This window comes from Bufo gargarizans, chromosome 4, assembly GCF_014858855.1.
Source record: "Bufo gargarizans isolate SCDJY-AF-19 chromosome 4, ASM1485885v1, whole genome shotgun sequence".
NCBI lineage: Eukaryota > Metazoa > Chordata > Amphibia > Anura > Bufonidae > Bufo > Bufo gargarizans.
In genome coordinates this window covers 97492747-97509359 of record NC_058083.1, presented here as the reverse complement: position 1 = coordinate 97509359, position 16613 = coordinate 97492747, and the positions used below count along the sequence as shown (strand labels likewise).

General features: G+C 44.5%; 1 protein-coding gene across 1 annotated transcript in view; it reads right to left on the bottom strand.

The window, feature by feature from the left end:
* Positions 1-5625: 5625 nt before the first annotated feature.
* Positions 5626-16613, bottom strand: part of GK5 (glycerol kinase 5) — a 77473-nt gene continuing 66485 nt past the window's right edge. Inside the window, exons 14-16 of the mRNA XM_044288637.1 lie at positions 8891-8950; positions 8686-8819; positions 5626-8221 (exon numbers count right to left, since the gene is read on the bottom strand). Of these exons, the coding sequence (XP_044144572.1) occupies positions 8073-8221; positions 8686-8819; positions 8891-8950 (343 nt within the window). The 3' untranslated portion in view covers positions 5626-8072. The remainder of the gene's footprint in view (positions 8222-8685; positions 8820-8890; positions 8951-16613) is intronic.

Sequence of the window (16613 nt, the reverse complement as noted above, 5' to 3'; positions counted from 1 at the left end):
TGGGTTAAAAAAATAAATAAATTACTCACCTCATCTACTTGATTGCGCAGCTGGCATTGTCTTCTTTCTTCTGCTTGAAGGACCTGCAAAAGGGCCTTCGCTGACATCATCGAAGGTCCTTTTGCAGGTCCTGCAGCAAGAACAAAGAGGATCCTGGCTGCGATCAAGTAGATGAGGTGAGTAATTTTATTTTTAATCTTTAATCCTCAAAGGACATTTTACTTAGCATTCTGTATTAGGAATGCTATTATTTTCCATTATAACCATGTTATGATGGAAAATAATAAAATCTACAGAACACCAACCAAACTTCAGTGAAGTAATCCGGGTTCAGTTCTGGGTACCACATTCAGTTTTTTATCACGCGCGTGCAAAACGCATTGCACCCGGGCGATAAAAACTGAACGTGAACGCAGGCAAAACTGAATGACTTTCCCTGCGAACTCGCTCAGTTTTCACTGAACGCAGACGCAACGCATCCGGACACGCTCGTCTGCAAGGGGCCCTAAGAATGTAATGAGTTAGGTGTAAGGCAGTTAAAGGAACACCCTGGGCAACACAGGTCTGCTGTGTTATACCTAGTTACAAATACCCTATCCGAAAAATTGATCTGTAGGTCTAATATGGCAACTCATCCAGTGTGAGGACCCTGCCATTGAACATCTATATTTCAGTTTCCAGGAAGCCTCCTGTGAGTGGGAACTTAAAGTGGCCCTGGAAAAAAAAAACGAAAAGTTGCCCCATGTTGTAGGTGGGACTAAATTGATAGAAGACAACAGAAGTAGACAGGGTCTGCAATACCACATTGAAGCAAAAAATACCACCCCTGCAGCATCAAATGTCACATTGCAGCACAAAATACTGCTGTCCTCTCCACAGTATTCAACTGTATCACCATCATAAGGACGGTAATACAGTTGAGTTCAGGAGGGCAACTGCGGCCGTTGAGCATCAGAACATAATGTACCTGGCCTGCAGCCATCAGGATGGGCTTGAGCAACCCCCTGAGCATCGGCCAACCGGGAAATTTCCCTGTAGGGTCTATGGCCAATCCGCCCCTGCATGGGGGATAGTCCAGATGGGATATATGAAATTAAAGGGGTTATCCCATGCAAAATATTAGCAATGAACAGAGCATTTCAAGTGAAGCATTAGTGCTGATACATGCAATCAAAATATTGCTTAGTTTTCATGTCCAATAAATGTTCCTCTCTGGTAGCGCCCCCTGCTGTTTATCATTCTGGTCCACCATCTGCTGCATTTAATGGAGGACTAACCTGTCCCATTCCTCTAAGTGCAGGTGTAATGATCTCATAGTGAAGCCGCACGGACACCTTTCAATCATTTGTCCCTACTTCTAAATTAGTAGAAATATATAGCTGTGTCTCGCTCTAGACAATGGGGAAGAAAATGGAGGGGGCGTTACATACCACATTTATCCCTGGGTCCCGGGGAAGGACTATTTTGTATGCAGGAGAGGAAGGAGTTAGGGCCCTTTCATGCGACCGTATGCCCTCCACGATATACGGTCCGTAGGCGGGCCATATGTCCCGGAGCGGCATTAATCGTGCACACAGCATCATAGGTTACTGTGATCTGTGAGCTCCCGTGTGCACGATCAATGCCGCTCACGGACTGAATGTTTCGGAGGGCATACGGTTGTGTGAATGGGCCCTAAGGAAGAGCAGAGGAAATGCAGATGCTTGATGAGCTGCTGCCCACTCACAGAAAGGAAAGAAAGCTCTCCAGATAGGCGAGTAAGGGCTCATGCACACAAACTTATTTTCTTTCCATGTCTGTTCCTTTTTTTTTTTTGCGGACCACATGTGGAACCATTTATTTCAATGGTTCCGCAAAAAAACAAAAAAACAAAAAAAAAAAAAACAAAGTGTGCATTCCTTTTCCGTATGTCCATTCCGCAAAAATAATAGAACATGTCCTATTATTGTCCGCATTACAGACAAGGATAGGACTGTTCTATTAGGGGCCAGCAGATCCGTTCCGAAAAATACGGAATGCACATGGAAGTCATCCGTATTTTTTTTTCGTTTCAGTTTTGTTGTGTTCCGTTTGTGGTCCGTAGGCGGAACCATTCACTACAATGGGTCTGCAAAAACAACAGAAGGTACTCCGTATGCATTTCGTTTCCGTATTCCAGTTCTGTTCAAAGATAGAACATGTCCTATTATTGCCTGCAAAGCACGTTCCGTGGCTCCATTCAAGTCAATGGTTCAGCAAAAAAATGCAATGCATCCGTATCTGTTCCGTTTTTGCGGAACATCTATTGAAAATCAATGTGTTTTCAGACGCCAGACTTCTCCACCTGTAGGCACAGCCCGTCACAGGTGAAGAAGCACCCACCAGCCGCATGATTGATGGGCCAAGCATCCCTCCTGGCCCTGTCAATCTCCTGCCTGTGCTGCTGGTGAAGCTCAAATTCAGCTTTGGGGGCAGCTACTGCACAAGCGCTGCTACACTTCTTGGTAGTAACATGTGCGCAGTAGTTGCTCCCGAAGCTGAATGTGAGCTACGGCAGTGGCGAAAGCAGATGCGGCCCTGTCAATCATTTGGCAGGGGGTAGCCCCTCACAGGTGAAGAAGTCTGGCTATGAATTGATTCGCTCATTTCTCCTGAGCCTCTTATAAATTTTACAAATTCTGCACCAATGGAAGTTAGGGTGCCTTCACGAGCGGCAGAAAATTCTGCAGACTGAAAATCAGTTCCATTCAGTTTAATGGGGCTTGCAGAAATTCATGCTCTTGCTGCGCTATTTAAATGAATGGAACTGATTTTGCTGCATTTTCTGCCACAAAATCTGTGTATGAAGGTGCCCTTATACTAAGGTCTCATTCAGACGGCCGTATGCTGTCTGCTAAAACGCGAATCAGTTCAGCATGTCTGCAAAAAAAAAAAGAACGGATTGCATTCAGTTTTTTTGCTGATCCATAGACTTAAATAGCACCATGTCCTGCTTTTCCCTGACAAGTATAGGACATGTCTCATTTTTTTGCTAATCCGTGCAATGGAAGAAAAGAGCCCCATAGAAGTGAATGGGACAGCATCTAATCCGCAAAAAAACTGATCCGCATTTTTGCGGACACCATGCGGCCGTCTGAATGAGCCCAAGGACTGGTGTTTCTTTTGTACTGCAATTCTTATTCTATCTGTCCATAAAACAGACCAAAATAGGACACAGTCCTGTGTTTTTCCCCTGAGGACCAACAGTATGCTGAAGAACATGGACAGCACACAGACGTGAATCACTGATGTGTGAATAAGCCCTTATTCACTGGAGGCTGCAGAGGGACTGGCTCCTCAGTCAGCGACCATGTCCCAGATGGGACTGCCGCATTATCAGCGAGTATTCTGTCCTGAAACAAAGGGGCGGCACGTCCATGTCTGACACCCTTTACTGGGGGCCCACCCCATCATTTCAGAAACTTATAAAACGTATAAAAGTCTAATAATAAATAAAACGATTATATTGTTACAAATGTCAATATCCAGATAAAATCCATCTGAAAGGCCCCCCACGGCAGCCTGATGAGAACGCCTGCGGAGTTTAGCAGTATTAATACCAGAAAGAACAGGCTGCATTTTAAACGTCCCCCCAGTTCAGGCTCCCTGACTAACTGGATTAGGCCACCTGTCAGCCATATGCCGTCTGTACATCTCAACTTTCAGAAGCCAGCAACGGAGAGGATAATCAGCCTTATGTCTTCTCCTGGAGCCCCTTCTGTAGTAGCTCTGAATGCGGGATTCCTCCTCCCTGCCCCTCCCAGAAGACCCTCACAAAAAGAGATTATCCCCTTGGTCTTTGCCCAAAACTGATTCATTAGTAACTCATTACTTGCCAGAATGTCCTAATCTTAAATGCAACCAAACATGAGTTTTCCCTCCATATAAAACTATCCTAGTGAGAAAACAGAAAGTGAGAAAAGCCCAAATATTCCGATTTTGATGACTTGCCCCGTCATGTAAACTGATCTTTCTAGAGTGCAGTAATTATGAGCCTGATTCACGGTGGAGATCCTGTAACACGACCTGTTGAGAGCCCTCGAGAGAAGCCCATTAGGGATTTTAGCCTTCATAATTAACCAACTAATTGTTTCATCAAGACAAAGCACAGCAGCAGAAAAGCAAGCAGAGGTACAGCCCGGGACGTGCGATCTCCATTATTAACAAGCCTGGAGGAGTGGGCGGCAGTGGACCCATGAGATTATTTCCTCCATTTCATGGATGCGGTTCAGTAAACCTGTCCAACCAGGCATGTCAGGTTTCAGTAATTATATAGCTTTGCACATGAATAAGTATAAGCGCACTGGTAAAGCCTGGATTACCAGATTTACAGTACGGTATATAGGAATCGCTTCGATAATGGCTCTTGTGCCTTAACTATAAAGGCCACCAGAGGGAGCTCTACGCACAACAGATGCATGTCACTCAATAGCCAGGGAGTAAAGGCATATTCAGTGTATTCTGTCTTGGGCAAAACCATTGCTCACAAGCATATGGGAATATTAAAGAGATAACATTATAATCTATACACCACACAAACGATAGTCCTACACGCAGGGATCATGTATATCTCAAATCCAGAAAATGGATTACATTCCCTTCCCAAAGCAATAACTTTTAAATGTTTCCGTTCACGTAGCCATATGAGGGCTTGCTTTTTTGTGGGACAAGTTGTTTTAAATGGCACCATTTACGAATGCGTATGATGTAGTGGGAAACGGGGGAAAAAAAGTTCCAAATGGGGTAGAATTATAAAAAATAATAATAGACAGTTTTTTGGGTTTTGTTTTGACAGCGTTTCCTATGCGGCAAACTGAGTTGTTACTTTCATTTATATCATAGCTGTATAAGGCCTCTCTATTGGCAGGACGAGTTCTATTTTATGTAGGTGTCATTTTATGGTACATGTGGATTAGCCGTACAGCGATCATCATAAATGAGGTATACATTATTATACAGGTCATCAAGGACAGGCACTGATTACGGCTTAGGCTACTTTCACACTAGCGTTTTTACCGGATCCGGCAGGGTTCAACAAAAAAGCTTCCATTACTGATAATACAAACCATCTGCATCCGTTATGAACGGATATGTTGGTATTACCTTTAACGTTGCCAAGACTGATCCGTCATGAACACCATTGAGTCAATAGGGGATGGATCCGTTTTCTATTGCGTCAGAAAACGGGTCTGTCCCCATTGACTTGCATTGAGGGTCATGCCGGACCTGTTTTGCTCCGCATCCCATGACGGAAAGAAAACTGCAGCTTGCTGCGGTTTGCTCTCCGGTCTGGGAACGCAACCAAACTGAACTGAATGCATTTTGGAGCACTACGTTCCGTTTAGTCCCCATTGACAATGAATGGGGACAAAATGGAAGCATTTTTCTCTGGTATTGAGATCCTATGTAAACACAAAACAGGATAGCTCCAAATGGAACCGTGCAACGTTTAGATTTTTAGGAAAAAACATCATGCGTGGTGGAATATTCTTCAGTGCATGTTGGTATAACTGTGCCCACCCTAACGACCCCCATGCCCACCCTAACGGCATCACCTCCCAACTGCTCCCCGTTCTCCAACTCAAAAAGTGCAGGAAACAAAAGGAATAAAACTTATCGCATTTCTCCTTTATTACATGTAGTTATTCACAGCGTACATCGTTCTGGTGGAGCTACAAACACGGAGGTCATTTTACAAAACCGTTTCTAATTTCTTACAGTCAAAAGTAATTTTGCCTTCATTCTATTTCTTACAGATTTATGACAACAGACACAGTCAAGTAATGGAGGCACAAAATAGGATTTATAACATCGGCAGAAGATTGAGGTAAAGGCTCAAAGCCTCCAGCTATGACTACTTTCCTTAGAACTCTGCCCTGTGCGGTTCCTCTGTTATTCCTCATGGAAATGTATGAATTCTTTTTGACAACTGGGCGTTAACCTTTCCCTTAACTTTACAAAGTCTGACACTGTCCAAAAACGGCTCTTTTTATTGGTCAACCATGTGCAAAAGTTCGATGGTATGTAGCTGATGTATACCAGGAACGTCTCACATAGGTGAGCAAAAACCGGAAACCCTTTCATACTGGATGCTGCAGTCTGTTTGCTTTAGGTTGAGGAGTGGACATGAATACATCTTTATAGCATCACTACAGGTTATAAAGATTTATCATAATCTAGAAGAACAATGAATATATTACATAATAGCCTATACATCATTAAAAGAGAACATCCCACCAAAACAGGCACTTTTAGGATGGTGCCAATCCACTTAAGGGGTCTTCTGGGAGTAGAATATTGGAGACCTATCCTCAGGATAGAATATCAATATTGGATTGGTGGGGGTCAGATTCCCGGGATCCCGTCACTCAGCTGTTGAAGAGGCCTTGGCGCTCCTGTGAACACCGCGGCCTCCTCGCAGTATACCAAGCACAGCGCTGTACATTGTATAGTGGCTGTGCTTGGTATTGCAGTCCAGGCCCATTCACGTGGGACTGAGCTGTACTTAGGCTACGTGACTGAAGAACATGACGTCACTAGGCAGAAGCTGCAGTGCTCATCGATGTGCCGTGGCCTCTTCAAACAGCTGCTAGACAGGAGTGCCAAAATACTTCTCAAAAAAGATTTAAAAAAGACATTGCAAATAGAAGTCTGCTCAAGTGAATGGGACCACATGGACGGTGCCCGCATATTGCAGACCTGCTGTTTACATGCCACAATACAGCCATGGCCGGGTGCATGAGGCCTTATGACAATGTATAGAAATCTTGTTCTACGCACCCTTTCCCTTTGGCCCAAGCCCATTTTAAAAGGAAGATGGACATTGATCCAGGATTTTTTTCTGTGGATTGGTAAAGAAGGATTACAGGTTGGACTTGATGGACTTTTGTCTTTTTCCAACCTTAACAACTATGTAACTATGCATAATGGCGTCCGGCGGAGATCCATAGGTTTGTGTCCAGCCGATTCTCCACTTGTCTGTCGGAACAGCCATGCCGGAGTTATACACGGGGCTGTGAAAGTAGCCTTAGTGTGGTGCTTAGGCAGTGTTCAGATAGCTGTAATGCCGAGGTGGATTTAGTATGAAGAACAGGACCGGAAACCATCTGGAGAAAGCAGATTTTCCTTTTCCAAGCAGAACCTCAAAGCTTTTTCTCCTTTGTCCTTATGAGGTTCGATCCCACTCTGGGCACTAAATATGTCTACTGATGGAGCCATGTTACAGCTTCATGAATGTGACCTTCGACTGCAGTACAGAACTACTCACCTCAGCAGGTATCATAAACCCCAGTTGAAAAAAAAAGCTCTCACTGATCTGAAAAATCTAGCAGAGAAATTGGAGCAGTGAATGTGGAGATCTCTGGATCCATGTGAGGAATAACCCCATGAAGTGCGCCAAGTCCCACGGACATGAAGATCTACTGCACTGACCTTCACATAATATAATGATAACATAAGCTATATGACTGCCATCCTTCAGATTCATTTAGATTTAGCAACTGACATAACGTCAGGAAATTGCTCATAAGACAATTCCCTGATATTTAAGGTACAATTAAAAGCAGCATAAAATAAGAACATTTCGGCAATGAAAAGATATCACAAGCACAACTTTTGTGGCATGAACACTTTGGTGCGGTTCAGACTGATCCATCACATGTACAATAACTACCATCTGGACCAGTACCGCCTGTGTGCAGACTGTGACGATACCACAGGAACTAAAGAGCCCAATAATGCAGCTAGAAAGGCCGTGTCTTCTTAAGACATTGCCTACAGCATCAAGGCACATCAGTCACCATACCAGCAGCTCTGAAAGCCTAGATATGGGAATAAAATACCCTGATATATGGACATAACATACAAGAAACAGCAGCACAAATATACAAAAGTGCACTTCTCATTCCATTTTTAGGTAGTTTTAACCCGATGTGTCAGCCAGATCCCTCATCATACTATAGTCTCCTTCAAAGGGAACTGCTGACATCCACCTGGTGTCCATAGTGTTGCATCATTGCCCCTGTGTCCTCCGGCCATAATGGTTATAGCATTAGCTACGAGTCATTATACCAGTTGGAGCAGCGCTGAAGGGCCAGTTCCCAGCCAGACATGGAGGCCTCATAATCTTTGAGTTTGCGCTGTGGTTCATACAAGACTTCTGGATGCCGAAGCTTCTTCAATTCTTCTTTGGTGGACCAGACTCCTATATAAGAAATGGAAACATGAGATCTTGTTCTGACCAATAGTTATATATACAATGCATACAGAAATGGTCACAAATAGTTATATCCTATTTGAACCTTGTCGCACTCTGTGGTTCTTGCTTGAAGTAGGGTTCCCACCCCAATCGTAAGTGATGCAACAAACTCCAGCATAAATTGTGGTTAGATGATTATTTTATTGTTTCCAGGTTACTGCGGCTATACAGTATGTAAATTATGTAACGTTTCGGCCCAATGGGCTTCTTCAGACTAATGCCGCTTATGGCCAAAGGCTGTCCAGGCATGCTGGGAGTTGTAGTTTTGCAACAGCTGGAGGAACACTGGTTGGGAAACACTGCAATAGTAGAACATTTACTTGCACGTACCCGTGGTGAATATATCCACACTTCAGTGATACGGCACATGCTCCTTATACCACAGGCATTTCCCCTATGCACAGACTTACCTACAGCTAAGCCAGCTAGAAAGGCAGCTCCCAGGGAAGACATGTCTGTGTGCTTTGGTTTATCAATGGTTTGGCCAAATAGATCTGCGGTCATCTGCATCACAAAGCTGTTGTTACTGACTCCTCCGTCAGCCCTGTAAACATTCACGTTAGAACATCTCATTCTACCAATCAGGACATATTTCTGCAGAGAATAAATACATACCTTATTTTTGAGATTTTAATAGAGGTCTCTCTCTGCATGGTGTCATAAAGCTGCCTATTCCTTAGAAAATATAGCAAAAAATAAAATGTAAAAATCAAATGTGAAAACAATAAATGCATAAGCATAAAAATACTACTCAATACACATAATAATAATAGACGCAATACAGCAATAATTATCATAAGAATTCATCAAAAAGCTGTAGTAGTATCATAAGAATACATCAAAAGCTGTAGTAGTTTTGTTTAACCCCTTCTGGACTTCCACCATACATGTAAAAATGGTGCCCACTCAAACAGCACACAGCCGGGGCTCATGTCTGCGATCAATTGTGACCACAGCATCTGAGGGGCTGAACAGCATCCCCATCGGTAGTTCATTTGGAGACCTGCAGATGGCAGTGCGCCATAGTAATGAAACTCCCACAAGTGATCTAACAATTGCTTGTTAAAGTCACCTAGGGTGACAAAAAAAAAAAAAATAACCCCCCTTTACTCATCAAAATAAACAATAATTTTTTTGTTTTTTTTATCAAAGGCATCAGTGTGTCCCAAAACGCCCGAACTATTTAAAGGGTTTCTGTCATGAGAAATAACGTTATGTAGCCGACTGAGATTAGCGATGTGCTAATGTCAGCAGTATATAACAGTATGCTTTATAACTCCCTGTCTGCCGCCATTCTCTTAAAATATTCTAATGAACCTCTAGGTGCTATGAGGGCGTTGCTTCAGCCCCTAGACGCAGTGATGGCGAACCTTTTACAGACCGAGTGCCCAAACGGCAACATAAACCCACTTATTTATCGCAAAGTGCCAACACAGCAACTTACCTTGAACACTACAGTCCAGTATAGTATATCTTCCATGTACTTCATCACTTAGCTATAATATCCTGCCTACATTCAGTGCGCTGCAGCGCTGTTCATAGTGCGCCCTGCGCTGATGAGTGGCAGGAAACGTCTAAGGTATATTGGTACACCATAGACTTCTCCAGGGTGCGGGTGCCCACAGAGAGGGCTCTGAGTGCCGCCTCTGGCACCAGTGCCATAGGTTCGCCATCACTGCGAGAGGCTCCGTCTATGCACCATTTGGCACGCCCAGGTCCAGATGATTGACTTTCGAGTTCTCTTCAGTGTCCCGTAAATCCTGCGCCGTCCCGTTTACTATTTGTCGCAGGCGCAGTGAGTGAAGGATGAGCTCTTGCTGCCGGCTTCCTTCCTTCGGCGCAGGTGCTGTGAGGAAGCTGGCAGCAGGAGCGCGTCTTTTACTCACTGCGCCGAATACTAAAAGGCTCATCAGCATATTTTAAAAGTCTTTATTTTAAGGGAACGGCGGCAGGCAGGGAGTTATAAAGCATTCTGTTATGTACTGCTGACATCAGCACATCACTAATCTCAGTCAGCTACATAACCTTATTTCTCATGACAGAAACAGGTTAAGATATAAACTTATTTACCCCTTATGGAAAATGCCGTAATGAAAAAAAAAAAAAAAAAAAAAAATTGTTGATTCACCCCCCCCCTTTCAAAAAACAAAACAAGTGATCAAAAAGTCAAACACTCAAAAATTGTATCAATAAAAACTACAGATCACCCTGCAAAAAAAGACCCCACACAACTCTGTAAACATAACTATAAAAAAAAGTTATGGGGGTCAGAATATGGCAATAAAAATAATTCCTCCTCCCCCCCCCCCCCCCCAAAAAAAAAGTCTCATTTTTTTCAATATTAAAAGAAAAACTATACAATTGTGGTATCTCTGTAATTGTATCCATTAATTAAATGGCGCCACTAGAAAGTCCAAATTGTCCGACAAAAAACAAGCCCTGATACGGCTATGTGACCTAGAAAATAAAAAAAGTTATGGCTCTGGAAAAGTTGGGAGTAAAAAAACTGCAAAGATGCAAAAAAATGGAAAAATGGCCCAGTCCTGAAAGGATAAAAGAGCAGTGACTGCAATATTGATGACCTGTCCTTTGGATTGCCAAGGACGCCCAGAGTTAGATCAGCTGTTAGGAATGAATTACTGACAGTCTGCAAAGAAGGTCCAGATGGGGGTTACCAGTTGGTGTTTTGTCCCTGCAGTCTGACACTGGCAGCAATGATCGGATAGTGTCAGACTTTGCAAGAATACACCCACAACTGGTAACACCCATCTGGACCTTCATTGCAAACTGCTTGCAAATCATTCATAAACTTCTAGCAGGCGTAACAAAGGAATGACACAACACAGAGTCATATGAGATCAATGTATTTAGTGAGATTTTAAAGCGCCTCTTTAACCAGTACAGGACCGCCGCACGCAGGATTGCGTCCTGGCGACGGCCCTGTAATTCCTCCTGGACGCGCCGGCGCGTCCTCTTGCGAGACGCGAGATTTCCTGTGAAAGCACACACACAGGCGCGCACGTTCACAGGATCAGCAGGTAAACAAGTGCATCTACAGGCTGCCAGCGGCAATCGTTCGCTGGCAGGCTGTAGATGCGATTTTTTTAACCCCTAAAAAGGTATATTAGACCCTGTTTTCATAACAGCGTCTAATATACCTGCTACCTGGTCTTCTGGTGGTCCCTTTTGCTTGGATCGACCACCAGAGGACACAGGCAGCTCTGTAAAGTAGCACCAAGTATCACTACACTACACCCCCCCCCCATCCTGTCACTTTTTAACCTCTTATTAACCCCTGATCACCCCATAATAGACTCACTGATCATCCCCCTGTAATTGATCACCCCCTGTAAGGCTCCATTCAGACGTCCGTATGTGTTTTGTGGATCCGCACATTGCCAGAACTATATAGAAAATGCCTTTTCTTGTCCGCAATTGCGGACAAGAATAGGACACGTTCTATAGGCTCCCCAAAAAAACGCAGTGTTCGCCCGATCAGGCCTGATCTTGTGCGCACACTTCCTTTTAGGCCCCTTTCACACAGGCGAGTTTTCCGTGCGGGTGCGATGCGTGCGGTGAACGCATTGCACCCGCACTGAATCCTGACCCATTCATTTCTATGGGGCTGTGCACACGAGCGGTGATTTTCACGCATCACTTGTGCGTTGCGTGAAAATCGCAGCATGCTCCTCTTTGTGCGTTTTTCACGTAACGCAGGCCCTATAGAAATGAATGGGGTTGCGTGAAAATCGCATGCATCCGCAAGCAAGTGCGGATGCGGTGCGATTTTCACGCATGGGTTCTAGGTGACAGTCTATTCACTGCATTATTTTCCCTTATAACATGGTTATAAGGGAAAATAATAGCATTCTGAATACAGAATGCTTAGTATAATAGTGCTGGAAGGGTTAAAAATAATAAAAAAAGTTAACTCACCTCTTGTTCGGGTAGATCCCGGTCTGTTCTTTAGCTGTGGGCTGAAGGACCTGTGGTGATGTCAGATCACATGCTCCATCACCATGGTGATGGACCATGTGATTGGAGCATGTGATCTGACGTCACCTCATCACCTCAGGTCATTCAGCCCACAGCTAAAGAAAAGTCCGGCATCTACCCGAACAAGAGGAGAAGGTGAGTTAACTTTTTTATTATTTTTAACCCTTCCAGCACTATTATACTAAGCATTCTGTATTCAGAATGCTATTATTTTCCCTTATAACCATGTTATAAGGGAAAATAATACAATCTTCAGAACATCAATCCCAAGCCCGAACTTCTGTGAAGAAGTTCGGGTTTGGGTACCAAACATGCGCGATTTTTCTCACGCGAGTGCAAAACGCATGACAATGTTTTGCACTCGCGCGGAAAAATAGCGCATTTTCCCGCAACGCACCCGCCTCTTATCCGGGCAAAAAACATGACGCCCGTGTGAAAGAGGCCTTAGTCTGCCCCACCGCAGTGACAGAATATTTTTTTTTTCTGATCATTGCAAAAACACCGTAAAATCGCTGCGGCGCTATAAAAAGATTTTTTCGAGGGGCATGGCGAGTTCATAGAAGATTTATTTATTTTTTTGGCACAGGTTAGCGGAATTTTTTTTCTTGCAAAGTCTCGTATTCCATTAAGTTGTGACAAAAAATAAAATCTCACATGAACTCACCATACCCCTCATGGAATCCAAATGCGTAAACATTTTTAGACATTTATATTCCAGACTTCTTCTCACGCTTTAGGGCCCCAAAAAATGCCAGGGCAGTATAAATACCCCACAAATGACTCAATTTCGGAAAGAAGACACCCCAAGGTATTCGCTGAGGGGCATAGTGAGTCCATGAAAGATTGAATTTTTTGTCACAAGTTAGCGGAAAGGGAGACTTTGTGAGAAAAATAAATAAATAAAATAACTTGTGCCAAAAAAAAATAAAAAAATCTTCTATTAACTCGCCATGCCCCTTATTGAATACCTTGGGGTGTCTTCTTTCCAAAATTGGGTCACATGTGGGGTATTTATACTGCCCTGGCATTTTAGGGGCCCTAAAGGGTGAGAAGAAGTCTGGAATCCAAATGTCTAAAAAATGCCCTCCTAAAAGGAAATTGGGCCCCTTTGCGCATCTTGGCTGCAAAAAAGTGTCACACATGTGGTATCGCCGTACTCAGGAGAAGTTGGGCAATGTGTTTTGGGGTGTCATTTTACATATAATCATGCTGGGTGAGAGAAATATCTCTCTATAATGACAACTTTGTATAAAAAAATGGGAAAAGTTGACTTTTAGAGAGATATTTCTCTCACCCAGCATGGGTATATGTAAAAAGACACCCCAAAACACGTTGCCCTACTTCTTCTGAGTACGGCGATACCACATGTGTGACACTTTTTTGCAGCCAAGATGCGCAAAGGGGCCCAATTTCCAATGAGTACTTTTAGGATTTCACTGGGCATTTTTACGAATTTGGATTTCAAAGTACTTCTCACGCTTTAGGGCCCCTAGAATGCCAGGGCAGTATAAATACCCCACATGTGACCCCATTTTAGAAAGAAGACACCCCAAGGTATTCCGTGATGGGCATAGTAAGTTCATAGTATTTTTTGTCACAAGTTAGTGGAATATGAGACTTTGTAAAAAAAAAAAAAAAAATCATTTTCCGCTAACTTGTGACAAAAAATTAAAACTTCTATGAACTCACTGTGCCCATCAGCGAATACCTTAGGGTGTCTACTTTCCGAAATGGGGTCATTTGTGGGGTGTTTCTACTGTCTGGGCATTGTAGAACCTCAGGAAACATGACAGGTGCTCAGAAAGTCAGAGCTGCTTCAAAATGCGGAAATTCACATTTTTGCACCATAGTTTGTAAACGCTATAACTTTTACCCAAACCAATAAATATACACTTATTGCATTTTTTTTTTATCAAAGACATGTAGAACAATACATTTAGAGAAAAAACGAGATTTTTGTGAACTCACCTGTAAAATCTCTTTCTCGCGTAGTTCATTGGGGGACACAGACCGTGGGTATAGCTGCTTGCTGCCACTAGGAGGCGACACTAGGCTAAGAAGTGATAACTCCTCCCCTGCAGGCTATACCCCCTCCAGCCTGGAGAGAGTATATCAGTTTGTGCCCAAGCAATAGGAGTAGGAGAAAAAAATCAATAAGGAAAATACAGTAAACAACCAATAACTGACAAACATCAGTCGGAATGAACCAGAACTGAGGACCATAATGGCCCACCAACCGCCAATATGTGCGGCAAACAGAACACTGGGTGGGAGCTGTGTCCCCCAATGAACTACGCGAGAAAGAGATTTTACAGGTGAGTTCACAAAAATCTCGTTTTCTCGCTAGTATCATTGGGGGACACAGACCGTGGGACGTCCTAAAGCAGTCCACGGGGAGGGAAACAAATCACACGCCATGGAGAAAAAAACGCCCTCGAGGATGCGTCATCCGCTGCCGCCTGCAAGATCTTGCTGCCTGGAGCAGCAACAGTTGATGTCTAGAAAAGCCCCCTGAAAAACTCAGTGAACTTGCCGGAAGACCAAGACGCTGCCCTCTAGAAGCGATGCCTGGAGTAGATGAACCCGAGAAGTGACGACCGCTGGTCAGCCAGGCCATCACTCCGCTAGGAAGCAACCATCAGGCAGACATCCCAGGAAAAAAACATCCCTTTGGAAGACCCCAGCTATGACAAGGACCTCCAAGAAAATCAGGCAGAAAACCCATACAGAGGCACACGCCAACGCGCCAGATATGGACCAGCAAATCTCCGAGGCCAAAATAGATGGCTGATGGAGAGCCCGCCCTTAAAATACGAGGGAGAAAGAAGAGAAAACCATTTCTGAGATGACCCGGAAAGCGGCGACCTTCCGCCAGAAAGAAAATTCTGGGCGGAGCACTGCCTGATGCAAATGACAAAGGACAAATTGACATACAAGAAGAAGAAGAAGCCCCAGAGGGGGGCTTGTTTGTTCCCGAAACGCCTCCAGCGATCCACCGATCGTCGGGGCAAAGCCGGTTGTTGACCACAACTGTGGAAGCGGAACCAAAATCCAGGTTCGCAGGATCCTCCTCTGGGTAAAAGAAACCGGTAATGGAAAACCCCATAAGTGACATATATTGACCTCTGGGCAGAGACCAAAATAAGAGAATACTCTCCGTGGAACAAAATAGATCCCGGATTCCATAGCTATACAACCCATTGCCACCGGTCGAGTCGACCGAAGGGAAAGATGGTTGGTCAGCCATCCACCTAGAGGAAGGACAGGAAAGAAAAAAGGGGCGTTCCGTTCCAGGAACGAAATCCCTACCAGTGGTGGCAAAGTGTGACAGACACCCGCTCAGCCTGGCGTGGGGGGACCGTAGTCCACCCCCGGAAGGAGCAGTGAAAGGAATGACCACCATCGCTTGATGTGACACAGAAGTAATCATATCTGAAGGAAGGTATCACTGTAGTGGTAGACGAGTGCCACAGGGACTAAGTAATCATATCTGAAGGAAGGTATCGCTGTAGTGGTAGACGAGTGCCACAGGGACTAAGCTACCCAGTCGAGCGCACCCAAGTAAGGTGCTGATAGCTATGGCATTTACGCCAATGCAAAACCCGAGTTGACGACACAAGAACAATAGGTGTCAGAGCAACGGACAATTAACAGTAATGACGACCATGAAGAGGTCAGGGCAAAAGCCCATTGCCATCAGAGACTGGCACTTTACAGAATCTCTTGGTAATGTAATACACCCCTGAGGAGGAGCCCATACAAAGGAAGCCACCAGAGTAACGCAAAAGGCCACACTCCAGCTGAGGAGGAGGCCACACCGTACAGGATACCAATCCCAGAGTCAGAAGAAACCGCCGTCTGACGAAGGAACTGTGCAATAGGAATGTGCAGTAGGAACCCTAGCACGTAGTGGAGATGCAATACCCCTTGTACAGTAAGAGCTACAGCCTGCTCCTCCCAGCGTAAAACTGAGGGAGAGGCCTAAGGACACCCAGAAGTAGCATGGAACCACGCTATCTCAGTCAACCAGAGCCATCCTGAGGCATGCCGTCTAAAAAGGGAGCAACACAAGAGCAATCGCCGAAGCAGTGCCAGGGTAGAACCCCTATCTGAGGGGCCTGACCCACTGCCGCGAGTTCGATCTCCGGCCCTTGTGAAAATTACCCCTGCTTTTTGTCAGAAGTGAGATCTGAACCCACGCCTCCATTTGGAGACCTGAACACCCCATATACGGAAGAGATTAACTCTTGAGTCTGGCACCTTAGACCACTCGCCCATCCTGACTTAGAGAACACGCCGTAGTAGCCAATGCAGAATGCCAGCAAAACACCCTCACCTAATA